The sequence below is a fragment of the Pristis pectinata genome, chromosome 12 (assembly GCF_009764475.1).
Source record: "Pristis pectinata isolate sPriPec2 chromosome 12, sPriPec2.1.pri, whole genome shotgun sequence".
Lineage (NCBI taxonomy): Eukaryota > Metazoa > Chordata > Chondrichthyes > Rhinopristiformes > Pristidae > Pristis > Pristis pectinata.
The window spans coordinates 17,263,918-17,287,725 of record NC_067416.1 but is presented as its reverse complement, the minus strand read 5'-3'; the positions used below and the strand labels follow the sequence as shown (position 1 = coordinate 17,287,725).

Here is a 23,808-nt window from a genome sequence, read left to right as displayed (position 1 = left end):
CTATTTGTTATAGGCGACAATCTTAGAGACTTAGATGGTGTTCCTTTCTAGTAAGCTGCCGCTTAATATTCGATTTGTGTAGTCAGAGTAGTCAGTAGTGTTCACTACTCACTACTATTCTGTTGTGCATTGTAGTGTTAGCGAGACTGTGTGACGTTGTTGGTGTGCCTTAATAATATTGCTTACTTACCGTGCATTTACGCCACAGTGACATCACTGTTAAACAAAAAGTGCGCAAGCGTGTAAATTTTAGATTAGTTTTGATAATTTTATCAGTAATAGTAATTAAACTGTCCAGCGTGTATTGCTGAGTATGGAGAAATTTCTGAAGAGAAAAGCTGACCAGAAACCGGAAGATTCTGATGATGAAGGGGATAAGGGTGACCGAAAGAGAAAACAACGCAAGTACGATCCAGAATACATTTCATATGGCTTCATTGCAGTGGGGACAAATGCGGACCAACCTCTCTGTGTTGTGTGTTTGCAAACACTGTCCAACAATGCAATGAAACCAGCAAAATTGAAGCACCATTTAACAACAGTGCATCCAGACATTGCCAGTAAGCCGAAAGAATATTTTGAGCGGCAAAAGGAGCTGTACCTCAAGCAGAAAGGCAAAATGACAGCCTGCGCCACTGTAAATGAGAAGGCTCTTCGCACATCATATTTGGCAGCATTACAAATAGCATGTTCCAGGAAGCCTCACACAATTGGAGAAGAGCTTATACTGCCTGCAGCAGTAGATATGTGCAAAGTTGTACTAGGAAAAGAATCCAGTCAAAAACTGAAAGCCATTCCACTGTCTGATAACACAGTAAGCAGAAGAATTGGCGATATGGCGGAAGATATACAGAGCCAGCTGATAGCACGTCTTCAGCAAGTCAGATCTGCGATTCTGCTCGATGAAAGTACTGATGTTGCCAGTGCTGCGCGGTTGTTGGTTTATGTTTGATATTGCTGGGAAGGAGAGGCTTTGGAAGACTTTTTGTTTAGCAAGGCATTCCCAGGGCGTACAACCGGCGAAGAACTTTTCCGTGTGCTTGACACTTTTTTTGTACGATCGGCATTGGCGTGGACACAGTGTATTGGAGTATGCACGGATAGTGCTGCCGTAATGATGGGACGCAAGTTGGGTCTGGTCGCACGAGTGAAAGAAGCAGCTCCACATGTAGCAGCAACCCACTGCATGATTCACCATGAGGCTTTGGCTGCAAAGGATATGGATGAAAATCTTGCGGATGTGTTTTCCACGTGCATTAAAATCATTAACTTTATCAAAGCCAAGCCGCTCAATCATCATTTGTTTGAAAACATATGCCGTGAACTGGAAGCCGAGCATAAGCATTTGTTGCTACATACAGAAGTCAGATGGCTGTCACGAGGCCGCGTTGTGCAGCATGTATATGAATTGCGAGATGAACTGCTCATTTTTCTAAATGAGCATAACGAATCATTGACACAGTTCTTGACAGATAAGACGAGGGTTGCCAGATTAGCTTATAGAACATAGAACATAGAACAATTACAGCACAATTCAGGCCCTTCAGCCCACAAAGCTGTGCCAAACATGTCCCTACCCTAGAAATTACTAGACTTACCCATAGCCCACTATTTTACTCAGCTTCATATACCAATCTAACAATCTCTTGAAAGACCCTATTGTATCAGCCTCCACCATTTCCGGCAGCCCATTCCACGCACTCACCACTCTCTGAGTAAAAAACTTACCCCTGACATCTCCTCTATATCTACTCCCCAGCACCTTAAACCTATGTCCTCTTGTGGCTATCAGTTCAGCCCTGGGGAAAAGCCTCTGACTATCTACCCTATCAATACCTCTCATCATCTTATACACCTCTATCAGGTCCCCCCTCATCCTCCATCTCTCCAAGGAGAAAAGGCCGAGTTCCCTCAACCTCCTTTCATAAGGCTTGCCCTGCATCCCAGGCAGCATCCTTCTAAATCTCCTCTACACCCTCTCTATGGCTTCCACATCTTTCCTGTAGTGAGGCAACCAGAACTGAGCACAATACTCCAAGTGGGGTCTGACCAGGGACCTATATAGCTGCAACAATACCTCTCGGCTCCTAAATTCAATTCTCCGATTGATGAAGGACAATACACCATATGCCTTCTTAACCACAGAGTCAACCTGCGCAGCCGCTTTGAGTGTCCTATGGACTTGGACCCCAAGATCCCTCTGATCCTCCACACTGCCAAGAGTCCTACCATTAAGACTGTATTCCGCCAACATATTTGACCTACCAAAATTTGTCCTTTGTTTCTCTATTATTGGAGGCAGATATTTTCAACATTTTGAACAGTTTAAATCTATCATTGCAAGAACCTGGCTCAAATGTTCTGAAAACGCATGACATAAGTCAATGCCTTCCAGAAAAAACTCCGTATCTGGAAGAGAAGATGTGAGCAAGGCGTCTATGATATGTTTCCGTTGCTGGCTGACTTTCCGACAGTGAACGAGACTAAGACAGAGGCCATTGCGAGCACCGTTTTGAACCATATTCAACAGCTGTCACATTATTTCCATGAGTATTTCAGCGACAATGACACAAGCACGTTTGATTGGATTCAAAATCCATTTGAATGCATGCTTACTGATTTAACTGGACGTGAACAAGAAGAATTGGCTGAACTGTCATCTGACAGGACTTTGCACTTGCAGTTCAACCGAATGTCACTGTTGTTGTTCTGGATAGCATGTTCCCAGGAGTATCCACTGCTGTCCGGCAAAGCCGTCAATGTTCTGTTACCATTTGCAACCACTTACTTGTGCGAAATAGCATTTTCTGCAGTCACTGCCATGAAAACCAAATACAGATCAAGACTGAATATTGAGGATGACATACGCGTATGTTTGTCGCACATACCACCACAAACTCTGCAGTGCAAGACAGGCACAACCTTCACATTGAACTGAACACCAAAAGACACCACTGGTAATTATCGGTGATTGAAATAGTCACTATTTCAATAGGGCCTATGTGCAGTAATTTAAGTGTTGTATGCGTGAATTATTGATTGTTTGATTTTGTGGACTTTGGGGGTCTGCCATCTAACAAGGACATGTTCTGGGGGTCCGCAGCATGAAAAAGGTTGAAAACCGCTGCCTTATAAGACTAAGTGTCTCCAAATGCTCATAAATCTTGTCCCTAAGAATCCTCTCCTATACCTTGCCCACCACTGACATAAGACTAACTGGTCTATAATTCCCAGGATTATCCCTTTTACCTTTCTTGAACAATGGAAGAATATTTGCCATTCTCCAATTAGTCCCAGTTTCACTCTTTACTTCCTTGTACCCCTGCAACTTATCCTCACACACAAGCCCATCGATTCCCCTTCGATTCCTTTTTATCATTAACTTGCACTCTGTAGTAATTCATAGCGGACAATTAACCATGTATTTGGGATGTGGGAAGAAACCGGAGCACCAAGAAGAAACCTACACAGTTATGGAGAGAACATACAATCCTGCATGAACAGCACCTGATGTCAGGATCAAGCCCAGATTCCAGGAGCTGTAAAGCACCAGCACCAACTGATGTTCCACTTTGCTCCAGACAAGGTGCTGGAGGAAGTTTTAGTCAGCTTGTATGAGGAGCTTTGTGACAAATTGTCCTAACTTCTGTTTTATTAGTTATTGCCTGTGCTCCCTTTCCCTACTATTTATTTGGAAATAATATCTAAGATCCATTTTTTTTTTGATGTTCATGTCAATGATTCTTGAATTCTCTATCCAAGGCATTTTGCATACATGCAGCTAGGGAAAGGGTAGGACCACTTAAGGAAGGCATTTATGCCTGGAGCCAGAGGAAGTGGGTGAAATACTAAATGAGTACTTTGCATCGGTATTCACCAAGGAGAAGGACATGGAGGATAGTGAGATCAGGGATGGTTATGCTGATATTCTAGGGCATGTTGGTGTCAAGAAGGAGGAGTTGGATCTCCTGAAGAACATTATGGTGGATAAGTTCCGGCGCCTGATGGGATCTATCCAGGTTATTGAGGGAGATGAGAGAGGAGCTTGCTGGGTCCTTGAGAGAGATCTTTAGCCACAAGCAAGGTCCCAGAGGAATAGAGAATAGCTGGTGTTGTTCCTTTGTTTAAGAAGGGCAATAGGGATGATGCAGCAAATTATAGATCAATGAGCTTTACATCAGTGGCGGCGAAATTATTCAAGAAGATTCTTATGGATAGGATTTACTCACGCCTGGAAAAGCATAGCCTTATTAGGGATAGTCAGCATGGCTTTGTGCAGGGAAGATCATGTTTCACAAACCTGATTGAGTTTTTTGAGGAGGTGACGATTGATGAGGGTATGGCCGTGGATGTTGCTTACATGGACCTTAGTAAGGCATTTGACAAGGTCCCTCATGGTAGACTGATCCAGAGGATTAAAGCACATGGGATCCATTGTGACTTGGTAAATTGGATTCAAAATTTTCACCTCTTACTTTAAACCTATGCCCAGTAATTTTTAGTCCCCCTTCCCTGAGAAAAAGACTATGTGCATTCACCCTGTCTATACTCATCATGATTTTATACACTCCTATAAAATCACCCCTCAGTCTCCTAAATTCCAAAGAATAAAGTCTTAGCCTGCCCAACCTCTCCCTATAACTTAGGCCTGTGAATCCTGGCAGCATCCTCATAAATCTTCTCTGCACTCTTTCCAGTTTAATGATGTCTTTTCTATAATAGGGCAACCAAAACTGTTCACAATACTCCACATGCGATCCCACCAGTGTCTTGCAACATAACGTCTCAACTCCTATGCTCAGTGCCCTGACTGATGATGGCCTGCTGCCAGACACCTTCTTCACCATCCTGTCTACCTGTGATACCACTTCCAGCAAACTATGTACTTGTACTCCTTGGTCCCTCTGTTCCACAACTCCCCCCAGGACCTGGCCATTCACTGTATAAATCCTACCCTCGTTTGACTTCCCAAAGTGCAACACTTTGCACTTAGCTGAATTGAAAGCCATTTGCCAATCCTCGGCCCACTTACCTAGCTGATCAAAATCCTCCTGTAGTTTTTGATCACCTTCTTCGCTGTCTGATCAATTCAATTTGACATCATGGTTGGCACATATATTGTGGTAGAAATTTGTGAGCAAACATCACTTTAAAAAAATGGAATATATGTGTGCTGGATATACAAATTGAGGAAACAACAGTGTTGCAAAATCATTTGTCTACATTGTGTTTTTCCCATTTCTAATTATTTTATTTATTTACAAGCTATAAAATGTTTCTCTTCAGTCTCAATATTTTCTGTAATTATATTGGCCCAATATTCTCTAGTCAATTTCATCAGACTAGATAATTTCTGAGCTGTATCTTACTCAGAAATTCTCCTTCCAAAGCACAATAGGAAAGTATAAATAAAAAAAAATCATGGGTGCTGGTTATGGGATGGGAAATACTGTTTAAGATTATACATACCGTCTTCCAGTTCTCTCAACCCAATACATTCCAATATTTAGGTGCACAAGGACTCTGTGCCTGTAGAGGTGACAGCAGCCATAAACTTATTGTACATCTGATTCCTTCCAGGTTTGAACTGGCTATATTTACAATATCTATTAGTTGTAATCTTCTGTGTGTAAGAGAAGTCACTGAGGCTGATTTTTGAAAGAAAGTTGACAACATAACTTTTTTTTTGTCAGTGAGTAGCAGACAAAGAAAGTGTGTGGTCTTGCTTGGAATGTTGAGTTACAGATTTTATTGCATGATGCCGATGACTGCATGCACATTAATTTGTGGGCACAGTATGTCACCTCCGTTGTGAACCAGCAAGGAATTCTACTCATAGTCTTGCTGATGTGCATGCAGAGGAGACAAATAATGGAGGTCTATTACTTTGGATACATTGTTCAACATTTTATTGGTTGTTAGTTGTTAAGTGTCAATTGAAAGTGTTTAATATCCTGTCAATTAAACTACAGACTCTTTAGCTAATTCAACACCTTTTCTGGGGTTAATGTTACTTATTATTCTTCCCTGTTTGCACTACCTTTAGTGTCATTGTTACTAACATTGTTAATAACAGTTGTTAATTTAGGTGTTGAATTTGGTCTGAGATTCATGGAACCATAGTGCCGAAAACCATATAATATATTTTAGGATACAAAAACACAGCAGAATTATGTCAGATAGTTGCCAGAAACCGCCAGTTTTTGTGGAGAAGTTTCAACAGGTTTCTCAAAACACTTCAGTGAATTTTCCCCTTCCTGTTTTGTAGGCTATAATAATCCCTCTAAAGCACTTAGGGGCTGTAAAACACTAAGGATATAATGGGGTTTTAGAGTATTACTGTTTGGGCTTATGTTCTTCCCACACTCTCCACACTTAATGATGATTTATGTCCAGATTTATCTCAGGAATTAAGGGTATTTTATTAAATATGATGATGGTGTACAATTAGAAAGTTATTTTAATAATCTTGAAACTTGTTATGTTGATAAATATTCACAGGTCAACATTGCAATAACTGACAGTTTTCAGTTGGCATTTACATTGGAAGCCTTGCAGGAAAACATTCCTTTTCAAAGAAAAGTGAGAAATGGAGCTTATTTTCAACAAAAATAGCTTTAAACAGCTCAATACTACCTTCCTTCCACTGAACTGTGAAACTTCTACCATTATACCACTTAGGTGGAGAGGTTAATGTAAGAACTGTTTCAGCATATCCATCAATTTCTTGGATTAATGACCTGGATTTTCCTGAGAAATGTTGAAAATTCTGCCTAGAATTGCTGGTATTTCCTTTTGTAACTGTCAGGAAGTTTGGGACTACCTTGCAGATGTGCAGGTTTCCTGAAAGATGTTTGCTGGCCATTTCCTGACAGTGCTGCATTAGATATTGGAGTCCAACAGTGGAATGGTAATGTCTTGTAATTCCCCAACAGTTGCAGTAAGAATTTTTTTCTGATGAGCCTACTCCCAGGTCTTGGCACAGACTCAATGACTTTGTTTGGTTCGGTAAGGTAGAATGACTGTGAGGATGTTTAGGAAGTTTCAGGTGATTTACATTTCTTGAACTAATTGAGTCAACTTGAATGCATTTAATTGTTTTAAGTGTGATTAATTTTTAAAGGATTTTGAATATTTAGGAATGATTTTGGTAGTTATTTTCCCTATTATGTCAAACTATTTGACAGCCAGTTAAGCTGGAGGCATGTCTTCACCATCTGTCAATACCTTTCTATGGGCAGAGTTTGTTCAAAGACTGCAATATGATACCATTTGCAATAAGCCCTGTGCTGTGCAGAGCCTTTTGAACCTAACTGGAGCTAACTTTGTTCAGGATACTGAATCTGAAGATCTGCTTCAGTTAAGTGTGGACCCACAGGTAGAGGAGCAGCAAGGGTGGACGGCTCACAACTGCCAAGGAATTAATCATTAAGTGTCATTAATTATTCTGAGTGCTCACATTTTTGCCTTACAGGCCAGAAAAGGCTATGTTCAGTCCCTGACCTGTATGGAATTGGTCACAGCAGTTGTGATATTGGGGATGTCACAATTAGTTTCATGACCTAATATTTTGATCTCTGCTGGAAGGGCATGTTTCTGTAAATTAGGGTCGTGGGGGTGGGGGGGGGGCGGTGGTGGTGGGAGGTGGGAGTACAGGATTAGATTTAGCTGTGATTTCCTCCCATCCACCTCCACATTTCCCTCATGATAAAATACACTTGATTGAGGAGAATAGTTAATTAGGGAAGATATCAACTATTGGCATTGTGGCAAGAAACTGCAACAGGATGGACAATACAGGGACGTAACTTGAAAGAGTTGCTCCTGATTTAAAATGAGCTACAGCACAAAGTAGAGTATTTATGTATGGAAACAATTTTTTTTAACTGAATCAGGGTAATTGCTTCAGTGTTTGAATGGATTGGCCAATGAAGTATTCCTTAGAAGAGGCAGGTTAAAGAACAATTGGTGATGTAGAACCATAAAAAGCCATTGGAAGTCTATATATTACTGTAGTTCATTACAAAAGGGACCTCATTTACTTATTTTTTTAATATTATTTTCTTCCCAGAGTCTCTGTATATTTCCTCGTGACCTTAAACTGGGGTTATAAGACAGTTTGGCCTATAATTTAGTCCCAGGCACCTGTTATTGCATTCTTCACTTTGTGAGCTGATTTCAGGAATTCCCTGAGTTGAAGCTCTACCTTCAACACCTTAAGTGAATACTGGAAGAAAAAACCCACATTGCAAATCTCAACTTTTCTTAGAATTTTAACTGGAACTACCTGAGTCTCAAAGCATAATCACTAGAGTGACCAGTCGACGCATTTTGCTTATTTTACATGTATGCACAGCTAATCAGTATATGTTTCTGTATTTCATGAATTATCTTTTCTAGGGAAATAGAATTATTTTAGCATTCAATGTTTCATTGAATATTAAGTGTTATTTAATATGTCACAAAACTCTATATTTTCAAAAATAATTGGCTTTTATTTTGTCTTGCTTTCTGAATTCTGTCAGTTTCTTGCAACTATACTATATCTTTCCAGTAATTCAAGCATCTTTTTCAGAACTCCATAATCAATTAGGCCCATTTAGAAGTAATATGATCAAAAGCAAGTAAATAGTTACAGAAATATATGTCTGGATTTTGTACTTTGATTGTTTCTAGATTTAAATAAAGTATATACAGGACACAAACTTGTCTTAAAAGCTTTAGAGTTTGCCTGCTCTAATTAAATTCCAAATTATTGCGTATCTTTATCTAAATTGCAGTCTGGTGGAATTTATCACACGTGAGCAGAAATAAATACAACTGTGGTATGTGTGACACTCTTCCAATTAGCTGAGTTTAGAATGAGATTGCACAGATTTTGTAGACCATTTGTCATTGATCTTGTGCAGGCCTCCAGGCTATCCATTGACAGCTGTAGTGAAAGAAGCCAAACCCTTCAACTTAAATAAAATACCATTTAAACTGTCAAATGTTTTGTGTATTTAATAGAACAGCAACCATAACTTGCATTTTACCTGTAGCTAAGGGCAATTTTACTACTTATTTAACAAACTTAAAATCTTTTGGAGGATGTCAGAATTTTACTTAATCGGCAGTTGTAGCCTTCAATTTACGTTTATTATAGTTGCAGCATTATGTAGGGGTATTGTGTGTTATTTATGTGCCTGTTACATTTTATTTCAATAAATGTAGCATAATTTTACTGGAATAAATGCAATTATTGCTATCCTTCCTATCTCTTTCAGGTTTTGCTTCTTTATTGAATTCAGTTGAAGTGGATTGTAGAAGTAGAGAAAATTAAGGTTTTATGGGAAGTTGAGTTTTAATCCCCTTAGTCACTGATATATTTTTGATTGGTTTTCTTTTCCCCTTTGCATTCTGGCCTTAAAATGTAAAAAGCAGCTGCCCTGAATCTGGGTTTGTGAAAATATTTAGTGAGTTTTATATTTTTAGTCTTTAATGGAGGCACCAATCTGTTTAAAATAAATAGTTTTCTAAGAGAACGAACAAAGTCTCAGGTGGCCTGCAATAAGGTAAAGCAAGGTATAAAGTGCATTGATTTTTTTCAGCCAACAAGATGGCAATGTAAATTACTAGGTGGTGATCTAAGTTTCTAAGTTCAAAGTGGTTGGAAATAACTGTTTTGTTATTTTTGTTTGAAAAGATTTCTGAAGTTTGGCACATGTTTATAAGCATGGTTGGCTTTGAGGTGTGTTTACTGTTAAATTCTATAAATGTTGTCTATTAAAGCTTTAATATGGTTTCATTTTAAGTAAAATCTTTGCTTTTATGTTTGTGGCATGATCAAAAAGTGTTAAGTATTGTTTTCAAAAAAACAAGGACTCTGTTTCTTTATGGCTATACATTCATCATTCATTTGGGTTGACTCTGCTGCACATTTGAGGTTGTTCGAAACAAAAGTAATAAGATAAAGATCCAGCTGTGGCATGATTTTTGTTGCTATCTTTACCAGTTCACCTTCATTGCTATCTATATCCCTTCTTGTATTTGCCATGTGTTTCACTAAGCTTATTTTCACAGCCACATTATTTTCACAGCTACTGTTTTTGGCTGCAACTCATGTCACATGGGTTCCAGCTTAAATATCACCTTTCCTGTATTGGATTCACCCATGACCACAAATATCTCTAACATCTTCTGGTTCTGATAAAGGGTTATTAACCTGAAAGAACATTTTGTTCTTTTAAATAATATGGGCAAAGAAGGTACACTGATTAGTTTACTATAAAAGTAGGGAGCACCTTTTGCTTTTCTAAAGTGTAACTTTATGCAGTGTTTCCATGTGAGGTTGTTTCAGACAAGAGAAAAAGGATAAAAGTTCACCTATGATGTATTATTATTGTTTACTCAGCACATCATTTGTATCTATTTCCCTTCTTGTCTGAAGACATACAATGTTGCAGTGATTAGTAATAGCCCAACTGATTGGCAAAATATTAGAAACCTGCAAAAAATAAATATAGGAAGTGAATAGATTATGAGATTAAGCTAACATATAAAAATAGACAGTAAGAACCTCTATGAGTGTATTAAAAGGAAGTAGGTAATTTTTGGTCCCTCATAAGATGACACCAGTGAATTAATAAATGGAAGATCCATTAAGCTGATTCTGCTTTGAAGAGATTATCTTATTTGGACATGTTGAACTAAATGAGCCAATAATTAATAGAGTTTTGAAGAGTGAGAAAGATATGATTCCGAGTAGGCTTGACAGGTTAAATGCTGAGAGGATGCTTACCCTGGCAGAGGGATGTTGAACTGGGGGCATCATTTCTGAATAAGGAGTTGTCTGTTTTAAGGCAGAGATGAGGTGTTTGTTCTCTGAGGACGGTGAATTCTCTGTCACAGTGGACAGTGAAGGAAATGAGATATATTCAAGGACAAGATAGGCAGACTTCTGTATTAAAGGAAGGTCAGAGTTTATGGGGAACAGAAAGGAAAGTGGAACTCAGCCCCAGATCAAATGAATCATGATCTTATTGAATGGCAGAGCAGGTTGGAGGGATCAAATGGCCTGATTCCTATTTATGTTTTTATGTTTATTGGAAAGAATCTGGTAGTTCTTGCAACCTATGAAATGACAACATTGTATTCGAATCATTTACTTCTACTACTTAAAACTAATATTAGCATCATTTTTGTGTGCCACATGCCTAGTTGGTCAATATCAAAATTGACACATTTATATAGGTACATCATGATATCTATTGATATTTTAAGAGAATATATCTTGGAGGTTTTGCTTATTTTGGAGGAATGCATTAGACACTGATTTTGTTTCCACCATTGGTTGGCATGAGGCTTTCAACAAAAATAATCCTGATGAATGATATTCTAAGAAATATCATTAAGTATACAATATGTAGCTGTAACAAAGACTACAAGTAGGGTTCCTAAGGTTGTTACTAATTGTGTAGGTGGCTTTTAAGTTTTGAGCCACTTTTATTGGATAATGATCTCTTAAGAAGGGTCAGATCTTGCAGTCTTTCATAAAATGAAGTGTCAGGTCTGAGGTGTGGCGTTTTCAAGAAAAATTAATTAGAAGGCAGGTCATATTATAGCCATCAACCTTGATCTGTCATTTGGCAAATGAGTGCTATCACTGCTTTAATCCAATGTAATACAAGCATTAACTGTATTTTCATTGATTTTAACGAAAAGTCACAGCTTTAGCATGATACCAACTCAGCACTGCACAGCTAAGAATAAACCATTTTCCACAGGATAATTTCTCAATCATTTTAGTATCTATTAAATATTTGGAATAGTTTCAAAAGTTTTGTATTTAGCTACCAAGCAACTTAAATATAAAGATAAGATAATTGGCCAGATTTTCCAGGCAGCTTCAAAGAAATGGCACTTGCCACTCACAATGCTGACAGCTGTTCATGGACATTACGTGGGTTTCTGAGCCCCAACTTATGGTTATTAGAGATCCATTTTGGTAGAAAACTCTCCACAGTGAGCCAACTAAGCAAGGAATAAGAGAGATTCCAAACCAGAAAGCACAAATTTGCTTATTTTTAGTTTGGTGTAAAAATACTTGGGTAGGTGGTTCATGATGCAGGTGGTGATCATTGCTGCCTGGTAGATCATGTGCCAGGTTTGAAGTCCCGAACTTTCAATGTGTTTTCTTCAGATGGCCGAAGGTATTTCTGGAGCATTGGAGGTGGTGGTGAATTTCATCATTTATGTCTGACTTCACTGAGAGATGGCTCCCAAGATATGGAAAGAGGTCCACAATTTCTGGGGTCTCATCATGGCCTTTTATTGTCAGGGGACACTTTAGTGCAGCAGGCAAGGTAAAGCAGAAAAGAATATTCAAAGATCAGGACCTCTGATCTGGTACAAAGCTCATGGCCTACCAGGCAGCAACGATTCCTCTCACCATATGTTCAGAGACATCGACACTACCTACAGCACGGATGTGAAAGCCCTGGAGAAGTACCACCAATGTTGTCTCTGCAGCATCCTCCAAGTCCACTGCAGGATTAACAAATCAGGATCCCCAACATAGAGTTCTATATTACATTTAATTGGCTCCAATAAATGGTACACTTTGTTATGTTCGCATTACCAGACTCCCACAACAGCTGTAATAGAAAATTACCAGAAGGACACAGGAGGCACTTCAAGGATGATTTCAAAGCCTCCTTGATAAATGTATCATCAATTCATGTAAGTCACTGCTCGTGACTGCTCAAAATGGAGAAGCATATTGAATAACACTGAGAACTTCGAGTATGTTCATCAGAAGTACACAGAATCCCAGTGACAATGGAGGAAGGAGCTCACCACCTTCCATGTTATTCCCCCACCTATGGCAGAGTTTACAAATCCCATATCAGCCTCATTAACCAGCTTAGAACACACAGACCTGGAATGGAAGCAAGCCATCCTTGACCTCTTCAGACTGCCCAAGAAGAAAGAAATTAGAAACACAAAGCAAAATAGAGGAAAAAAAGATGGGATTGAGAGAGAGATGAGACAAAAGGAAACATGTTAAAAATATTTCAATAATTATTACATCTGCAGTAATAATTAATCTGAAGTAAGACTCCATACACAAAATTGAATGTTGTTGAGGTTACTTTGTCATAATTAAGACATTGTTGACCCTTGAATGAGCAGTCCTAACTTTTTACATTGAATATGATGGATATATAAATACTGCAGCTTTGTGGCCTTCAGATATTTAGTGCTGAATCTTGCAGTGATGTACCAATATAGTTAAGCTCATGGAGGAACAGGGCAACTTAGATAGCAAATTGCCAATTTAGTGTTTAATTGCATTTGTGTGGATATTGAAGGTTGCTGTTTGATTTACTCCATAATCGTGCTGAGTGTCATCTCACTGTCATTCTTATTACAAAATCCTAGCCTACAAACAAAATCATAAAGTGTTGCAGCTTTTGACAGCAAGGGGCTAAAATATGCAGATATCTACTTGTGCATAGAAATAATGGTCTCTGTATCATTTATTAGAGCAGGGAAGGTTTGCTCATTAGACCATTGGCATAATATTAAGTTCTCAAAATATGTTTTAATATCTTTTGATTGAAGCAATATATGGAGCAGGTCTTGAAAATATCATAAGAGCACTGATTTTTTTGTTACAGACAACTGAGAATGTCTACCGTTCTTTCCAGAGTTTGACTGATCCTAGCAGCCAGGGTGGATTTGGTTTCCAATAGACTGACTTTTTGTTCTTAGGATAAGTAAAATGGGCAGCCAATGTTTCTGCTATTCATTCCCATTGCATGTGACTTTGATTGATTTAAAAGACATCAACACAAAAATTATTTTAATTACTTGAGAAATGCTTTTAGATATGTGACTCTAAAATTTGGTGTCAGAATGGGAAATCCTTAATTGAGGACTTCTTCTGTTCCCCAAAGAACTGCACACAAAGAACCATTAGCATTTTAATCGAGAGCAATACCTTTTTATTAATTTTTGTTTGATTTTTTTTCTTACATGAGAAGATAGGAATACTGGCAAAATTATTTCAGTTTAAGAGTTTTTGCCTTTGTTGCATTGGTATATCTATTTCTTTTAGGTCCTATCATACTGTTCATTTGGGCTGCAAAGTTTTATTTGAGTTATTTATAAATTTATTGATTAGCATCTTGTTCTCAAAATGATGTATATTCTGTTCTTGCTGTTGTAGCATTAGAAATAAAAATCAAAGTTAGACATAGGAAATTAATATCAGTGAGTCAGAAAGTATTATAAACCACTTTGGCATAACTCTTAATTATGATTATAAGGCACACAACTAAAATGTCTGCCTTTTTGCATTTAATTGAGATTCATTATAGTTGTAAAATTTCATTTGCAAGATACAACTCTTGTAAACAATTTCTCTGATGAAAACTTTAGTTAATGTGTATGTTCAGCCTATCTTTGGGTGATTTTGTAAAGAATTTCACCCTCTTCCACCTTTTTAATGTTGCAACAAAAGAATGAAGTGTATATTAAGAAAAGGACCTACAACCTACTAATACTTATTCAAATGGACTATGTGCAATTTGTTCTGTCATAGGTAGTCCTGTATTTAATTTCTTGAGTATGACAAATGGCTCCAAATAATGTGTCCAAGAAGAGAAAAATATATAATTTCTCTGACATTGGAGGTAATCAAGTACAAAACTGGAGAGTATCATTCCGACATTATTCAATTTCACCATGTTCTAATTTACAGACCTATGCAATCCAACCTGACCAATAACCACTCAGTTCAACATCCAGTATAAACCTATGGCTTAACAAACTTCAAACAGCACTCTGCAATCCTCAGGCAAAACTAAATCTTAGCCTTAAGTAAAGGCTACGAAAATCATTAAATTGCTTAGTGAAAGGGAAGAACATTACGTAAATAGTTTCAGTGTATGCCTACAAAATGTTAAGATTATAAAACATACTCATCTTCAACTGCACATGAACCAATTTGAGAGAGAATTTAACTAACATTAGAAATCTGGCAAAGAAACTTTATTAAGTAGTTACTCCCTAGCCCATCTCCAGCTATCCCTCCTGTATACTTTATCACATGTAGGGGCACATGATGATCTGGGGTCCAGATGATTTTGCACACACCGTTGGTGTCATTCCACATTTGACCACAGGAATAGTATTTAAACTAGTTTATGTCTCATGGATTACATTTTCTTATTGTCTTTTTCTTCTTTACCCACCCTTGTCCCCCAACTCGTTACTTTGTTTAAATAGGCTTCACTGTCATCATTCTCATATATTCCTATGACAGAAGAGGAGGCCACTCAGCCCATCCAGTCTGTGCCGCCTCTGAGAGCATTACCATCGATCCTGTTCTCCTATTTATTTTCCGAAAGCCTGTTCTGTCTCACATTCCCGTCAACTCGACCCTGATTCTCCTGCCAGCAGGGACAGTTTACAATAGGCAATTAACCTACTAACACATCTTTGGGATGTGGGAGGAAACCAGATCAACTGGGCGGAACTCGCGGGGTCACAGGAAATATGTGCAAAATCCACACAGACAGCGCCAGATCAAAGCCTAGTCGCTGGAGCTGTGTGGCAACAGCATTCTCTGCTGCGCCAGTGTGCCGTCCTATCATTGTAAAGCAGTTCATTGAGTGCGCTAACAAAAACTGTTAATGTAAGCAACTTCAAATAATGTCTGAACTGAAATATAAACCTGTGATTTATGAATTAAGGACCGGTATATGACATCAGAACCATGAAGTGGCGTTTTAAGTACTAAATTTAATATCTTTTAACTCCTGTATGATTTAACAATATTTCATATATTGTTGACCAGTTCTGTGCTTACCAGGTTCACAAGATCAATATTGTTAATAGTAAAGGAAAAGAAATAAGTATTCAATATTGTTGCACAGTCTATTGATGACTGCTCTGTCTTCTGGTTAAATCGCTTATAGATTCTAACTTTGCATATTGTGTTGTAAAATAAACAAAAACAAAATTCACCTCTTGTTATAGCATGAGTTAAGTTTGTTTTCCTGATATGTTTATTTTGAATTGCTGATATATAGCCTACTCCCTTTTCATCCATTGCTGACTTTTGCATCTGCATTTGCACTCATTTCCCATAATAAGCATTTTATACAGCTTCTACCAAATTGCAGTAGTCAGTTTTAGCATACTTGGAAAAGGGGAATGAGATTTGCAAATGATAAATGGGGAAGTTGACTACCTAACTAATAAAGATTTGTCTTAATCAAGTATGATTTGTCAGAACAGGAGCGCATCAGGGTCAGGGCAGAAGCAATGAATAATACAGCATTCACAGGAGGAAAGGACCACAGAAATGCGTAATAAATATGCTGTGATTACCCAGTGCTAATTCATATTCAGAGGATGAATTATTTCAGACCAGTCACAAGGATGGCGAGCCCTACCGGCCTTCATAGAACTATTTAAAGATGATAAAAAGTTCTTTTTTTCTCCCTTAAAAATTACCCTTTCATGTGTTTATCTTCAAGCTTGTAGTTACCTTGAATATAGTTATTTAGGAGGTATTGCTCTAGTGTCATCTATGTCATGGCTGCACTTTCTGCTTGTGGCTGTTCTCCTTGTGAAAAGGGCCAAAGTTCGTCAGTTGTGCTGCATACTGAATAAAAAAAACTCTTGCAAAATTGATGATAGCCCCAATTATTTATCTGTGCAGACAGTCAGAGTGAAGCAGATGCCATTGTGCCCCACACCAGGATGAAATTAATGTATGATGTTTTGATCCCTATGTGTCAAGACAACAATTCATTTTGTGATATTCCAGCGGACATGCTTCTTTTCCTTGTTTATTGACTTCACTAGTCATTGACTATGAGGAAAAAACACAATTCATCAAAGTGACAATGTTTTACCCTCAATTACTGTCTGTGGCATTGTCACATTTGCTGGTAGAAATAGATTGAATCATTAGAACCAAGGTGAAGATGTCAACTTGGCAGCCAAACGAAACAGAGAAAAATCTAATTAACCAACCTGCTTTGAATCAGCAGTATTTAATGGCATCTGTTTCCCTTTTTTTTCTATGGGAGGGTGTACGAGATCATCTTAAAACATTTTTCTCAGTGTATTCTTTTTATCATAAAATTCTTAAAATGCATTGAACCTTTGGGGAGGCGTTATGCTATTGAAAATCCCATGAGACAAACCAGTACCGAAGAAATACCTTAATGGGAACATCAATTTATAGTCAAATATCTGAAAAAAATTTATCCAGCTACATCTGTCATTGTTAGCTCCAGCATTTAACACTTTCACAAACTCTATACAAGATATATTCTTGTCAATTTTATTTAATATTTCTTAATTGTTAAGTTTTGATTAAATTTTGATGTTTTACAAATTGGTAAAATCATTAAATGTTTCATTGTAGATGCTTCCTACTTAGAGAAAAACAAATTATTAACTCTGATCAGAGATTTCTCTGAAAACTCCCATTTGTAAATATCTTCAAAGAATTTAAGTCAGAAATTTTAAAGAAAATGCCAGACCTTCACATAAATATATTTAGATAGAATGTGAAATAAGTAAGTGTTTCCACAATTCAGCAATAATTATGAAATTGGAAGTTGGAAGCAGAGCGTCTTTCTACCAGTCTTACCATAAGCACCTTTTATGTTGTTTGTATTTGGTTTCAAAAAAAATATTATGGTATGTTTCCCCTAATCTTTCAGTTCTTTAAAAATGACCTATCCATTTACTACAAAATTATACAAAGGACAATTTGCTTTTTGCAATGTTTCTCCACTTTCCTATTGTTTTTGCAGAAATTGGTTTCTCGGCAGGTTGCAGTGGAGGTTGGCCATTAAAATTATTTAGTTTCTGTGAAGTTTTGAAGGTAGTTGATTCAGCTTAGGTTCTATCTCACTGCTTTGCACACTGAATAGATTTTGATAATTCATTTTTATCAACTTTTTAAAAAGCAGTGTAACTTATAGTGATTGTTATCTTTGGGTTGCAGAACAAATTGGACAGGAGATCCTGGAGAACCTGCATCATGACAAAGAAAAGATTCAACGAGCTCGGGAAAGGGTGAGTTTGAAATTGTGTAACTGAAGTGGGTTTCAGTTGATCTCTGTAAAAAAAAATGGAGCTAAATAATCATCTTCAGATCAAGGGCTTTAAAGAACTCTGATTTTTTAAAAACAATAAAACTATAAAATTTTATACTGGTAAATGCAGCTAAATTGAAAAAGTCCACCTTTATTCCTAATTTAGACTGATTTTATAGACAGTTTTTTTTAAAGATTTCTGTCTGTTAAGATGAAAATCACCAAAATTAATGTTGCTAACACTCATGCTCTTGCATGAACTGTATCTAATTTCGAGTTTGTTTTCTTCATACAACTTTGGATTAATAAATGTCGGTTAGCTTTTGCCATCTGGAGTTTATTGAAAAAATATTGCATTGATCTACAAATAGCGCCCAAACAAAAGTGGCTCAGTTTTCTGAACATATTAAAAAAAATTCCAATGCACAACCATGCCTTGTCCTTTTTCTGAGTAGTGAAATGAGCAAGGGATGTAATCCTTATTCAAGATTTTCAAATTTCAGTCATCATTTGTTGTGTTTGTGTATCTTACCATTTATGTCTTATATAATTCTCATATCCATATACCTTATATTTAATGTATGTAACTGCTGAAAATTGGTTCATACAACACAGGATAATTTTTATGTGAATTATTTTTAATTTTCTTATTTGCATTTTTTTTCATTATATCTTAATCTTCCCCCTTACATATCCTGGTTGGGCCGGAGTTTTGAAAAAGAAAACAGCTAATTGATGTAATGCAACATTAACTTGTTCAGGTTGGCTGTAGACCTCTGAAAATGTACTTGATATTTGATTTTTGTCAGCCATTGTATTATAAATTTATAATCAAGCAATCTGTGCAGTCAGTTTTTCCAACTCACAGATTGTATGCATTCCACACCAGTGTGGGAAAAGAAATGCAAATTCATTCCTCTTTGTTCATTCCAGAATTCTAACTTCAAGAGCACAGTTCAGAGGTTTTTTTTATGACTGCATATTTCTACAAAGGTAGCAAAAGGGATCAGTACAAAAACAACATGCTAGCTTTAGACTCCCCAAAAGATTGGTGTGTGCACTTTTGTGCGTGAGTGTACCTTAAAGGAATTCTGTCTTTTTACCTAGGAAAGAAAGGTAGAATAGAGAAATATCATTTTCCTTATAAAATGTTTTTACAATGCATAAACATTTTATGAATTCCAGGTCATAACCTTGACTGTTTCAACCTATTCCTGTGTTTGCCAAATTATTTTTATTAAAGCTAATGTTCTTTTGTATGAAGAATATAAATGATCAAAGCTGGCTTCTGTCACAATATTTTTTAAACTGCTAATGCTGAAAATATACATTAGATTTGTCATCTTGTGAAGAAAAAAAATGGGTTATATAGTGAGAGTGCACTGCTTCTTGGAACTAGAAAGATTTTTTATTTGATGTACTAGTCTAGCCATACTTATTTCTTGGTAGAATATGAGTGTCTTTCTTCTAAAAGTGCAAAAAGGAACTCCTATCATTGGCAGTGGAGACCTGTTTTCAGTTTGAAAGTTGAACTTTGGTGTCTGAAATAACTATTTAGTCTTGTTCTACCAAGTAAACCTTTGCTTTCCCATTTTCCCTTTCAGCTGCGTGAAACTGATACAAACCTTGGTAAGAGCTCGAGGATCTTGACAGGAATGTTGCGAAGGTAAGGTCAAGGTAGGAATCTATTGTGCTTTTTCTATAAATAACCTTCCCCCTCCCTTTAATGAAATACTCACATTGCAGAAGTGTTACATAACTGAACTGAGTTTCCTTCTTGGCACTTGCTTTACCATTTGTGTTTTTTTTTCAGAAATATATGCAGTTCAAAGTATGGACAGCCTCATCTCATGTAGAACAAAATATAAGTTGTCTGACTGCACATTGGGTGGCATTGTTTCATGCTAACTAAACTAAAAGCATTGCTGGTGTATACTGCAGCTTGTGGCTATAGTAGTAGTGATACAAATTGTTCTTTCAGTGTAAAGCACTGATACATGTGTGATTTGTGATATTTTTAATTGTTCATTTTTTGGGTGGGGGGTTAAATTGATTCAGGGTAGATTGGCCAGTCCCAAGTTACAGGAGAGAAATTTGTAACTGAAAGCAGTCAAAAATCAAGATTTAAGTGTGCAGCAGTTTAGTTTCTCTTTTCTCTCTCAATTCCACCTCTTTTGCAATAATAGTCCACAATCTCTTTCAAAATTTGGCACAGTAAGGCCACCCAACATAAGTAATTAGCTCATAATATAATAAAGTATTGATTAGGAGCATATTGCTTATGAAAATGAAAGTAGTCATGATTGAGGAATGGGAGGTAGAAGCAACAGTGATGGAGATAAATGTCAGTTTTTAGACTGGGTTCCTTTAACAGAAAGTGACTTTGACTTGCGTCTGAAACAGGAGACCTTATTATTGCATGCATGCCAGGTCAAATAAAGCAATTTTTGTCTCCATCCATACTGCTTCTGTTAGTCCTTAAACCCACATACAAACCATGGGTGGGACAATTTGGGAAAAGGCCATTTTCAATGTTATTCATTCTTCTTTGCTGCAGGTATTTGGGAAGGTTTTTGTATCTGCATGTGCTTTTTTTTCGCTAAATGGATAATTTCAGAATATGATGGGTGCACAATATTCTAGACTCTTTAGTAGTTTCTGACAGCATACATTTCTTCTTGAGGAGCTTCTGACAAAATAGTTTGGCTAGATGTCTGTAGACCCTCTGGTGGACTTGTGGACTCCTTCAGGTAAATCATTCTAGCTAGACTCATGAAATGCTCCAATCAGATTTCTCAGAATAGACTCATGGAGTGCTTCAGTCATATTTTTACTGGATAGACTCAGATCCTTCAGTCAAATTTCTCTGGCAAAGCTGGTGGAATCCTTCAGTTAAATCACTCTGGTTAGACTCATCCTTAAAGCATATTGCTCTGGAGAGTCCTTGTGACAAATCGCTGGATCACACGAGGAGGAGAAGATCAATATGAGAAGGAAGAAGCAAACAGGACACTTGCAAGATTCCTCACTCTCCCAACAGAAACTTCAGGTGTAAAACAATGTACCTGTATATCTGAGGAAAAGTGCATATTTAATCTGGAGTTATCTAGGGAACCTATCACAGCATTGAACCTGCAATTAAATGCCACTCCTTTTGCAATCAAGGTGTCTACTGCACTTAACATTTTTACTGTGAGCTCCTTTCAAGTTGCCAGTGGATTCTGTAACATAAATTAGTCTACAGTTTATGCTTGCATTAAGCAAGTGACTATCGCCTTGAGTGTTGGAGCAAGCACTTCAGCAATTCTCACTATGAACATCTGCAAGGTTCAGGAGAGGATTCAGGATTCAACCGACTGTGGGCTACCCCAAATCTGAGGTGTCATCGATTGCTCATGGAGGCTCCATTAGACAGTTTCACTGCCCCCTGATTTGCAGTGACATGTATTCTTTAATATATATGATGATCTGTGGTGTGATCATCAATAGAATATCATATGTGTGGAGGCAAATACTACAGATCATGGATTTCAAATAAAAACAGTAAATGCACAAGTCAGAGTGTATCTGTGAAGAGAGAAACACTTTATTCAGTGTGCGGGGGTAACTTTAATTCTCCATCCCACTCTCACTCTGATCTGTCTGTCTTTGGCCTCCCACATTGTTCCAACAATGCTCGATGCAACCTCAAGGAACAACATTTCATCTTACAGTGAAGCATTTTGGAACCTTCTCAACTCGGTTTTGAATCCCACTTTTCAGATAATTGGTCCTTCCAACCTTGTGTCTCACATTTCCAAAGTTCAAATGTTTTTTCTCTCTTTTCTGGTAAATTCAGATTTCATTTCTCATTTTAGACCTTTACCACCCTCTTTCTTCTAGAAACAGCCCCACATGCTTCATTCTGTCTCTCCCTTTCACTAATCTTCCCTATTGTTCTCTCTGCTCTCCCTCCATTACCTGCAGCTTAATTTTTTTTTCATTTCTGACCTATCCTAATTCTGGTCAAACATCATGGACCTGAAGTGTAAAATCTCCTACTTTGTCTACAGGTGTTGTCTGCTTGACCTGCTGAGTATTTCCAGCATTTTCTGGTTTTATAGCATACGTTCTATGTCCACTTTCCTGCCAGTTCTCATTAAGCTATCAGCCTGGATTTTGAGCTCTTCAGCAAAGCTGCCGCCCTTGCTGTTGACCTCCAAGAAAACTTCCATCAAAGATCTAATAAGTTCAATGTCAACAAATCCTCTTTCCATTAACAGATACTTTACGTCACTTCACATACCTGGTAAACAATAGCAGTGATGTCATCAGTGATATCAAGGAAGGATAAAGCACAATTTTTATCTAATATTTTAAGATTTTACAACCTACTACATACTGATAAGAATGTAAATGTAGAGGTTAAAAGCTAAAATATTGATTTTGTTAATTTTTTTTTAGAACTAGATAATTTCCTGAGCAACAATTATATATTAAAACATGGTTAAAAATTCACTCTTACCTCGTACAACAAAATGCAACAATTTCAGGATAGTTTGCAATGAGAATATTTCATAAATACTGAAGTTTAATTGATTTCTGGAGATTGGAGAACAGGTAGTCTAAAACAGCATACCTGTGAAGGAGCAGGAGATCCTTGAAACATTTTCTGAACTTTTGCACTTAACTGCGATGTCCTTACTCCAGAATTCAATTGTCCATTTCACAGCATAATGACAATGGATTCTCCAGTTTCTCCAACATTACATTTGAGCTTTTATCTCACCCCATTCTTCCCTACCCCACCCCACCCCACTCTACTCCTACACAGCAAGTGAGAGTGTTGCTGCTTGGAAAGAAGATCTTGTCTCTGAAGTTTAACAGAAGCTTACACTTGACAGCCAGACTCTTCTCAGAGATAACCTTTATTAATTTCCAAATCAACAATTTCATTGGCTGGAGAAGTCTGGTCACTTTCGGTAGAACAGACAACAGAAAATGGCTAATATGATGGTATGCTGTAGAATGCAATTGGGACATCCCTTCAAATCACAATTGGATAGTATTCTTGGCAGGTTGAAGGTTTGAACACAGAATGGCTGCAACCCTTGTCTGGAGCCAGAAGTCCTTGGCAGTAGCATTTCAAGAGTGTTTCATCTAAATAGACTCTTCTGCCCTGCTATGATGTTAAATAATAGCCCACATTTTTTGTTCCTTTTTGACAAAGGTGCAAATCCCCAATTTAGCCGCATTAATAGCCCTGACGAACGTGGCAGCAACAACATCCATTACAGGAACTTTGTCTGCACACAATGATTTTAATGAGCTTCATCACTTTACCATTTTACACATATGTGTATGCACCAGTTATTACCCTGTGTTAGCCCATGGGACCTCTCTTGTATGCTTTATAATCTACTGTGCTTTCCAGAAGATGTTCCCCTAATGGTTCCAGCATAGAAGCTGGAAGGCTGCTGTGGTGCATTTGAGAGTCTTTGAGATGTTCATGGTTGGAAACCATGAGGAGCTTGAGGCTAAGATTAGCCTGGCCCAGCTGGCTTAGTGTTGACAGAGTAGGCTCTGGTTGAGAGATTGGCAAAGGGCCAAAAGTATTGTTATCCTGTAAGATGTTTTATTCTTGTTGAATAACTGCACCTGCTCTCAGGCTGTGCCTTTGCAATTCCACTAGGACTGTTAACCCTCCAGAATTGTCTGAGAC

The 23,808-nt window shown here is 37.6% G+C and overlaps 1 protein-coding gene across 4 annotated transcripts in view; it reads left to right on the top strand.

Annotated features, from left to right (window-relative positions):
* The window catches only part of vti1a (vesicle transport through interaction with t-SNAREs 1A), a 265,382-nt gene that overhangs the window by 133,961 nt on the left and 107,613 nt on the right, over nt 1-23,808 (top strand). For 2 of the 4 annotated variants that reach the window (XM_052027223.1, XM_052027224.1), the window contains 2 exons: nt 18,017-18,087; nt 19,712-19,784. In XM_052027223.1, the coding sequence (XP_051883183.1) occupies nt 18,017-18,087; nt 19,712-19,777 (137 nt within the window). In that variant the 3' untranslated portion in view covers nt 19,778-19,784. The remainder of the gene's footprint in view (nt 1-18,016; nt 18,088-19,711; nt 19,785-23,808) is intronic. The other 2 variants (XM_052027221.1, XM_052027222.1) reach the window with 1 other exon arrangement.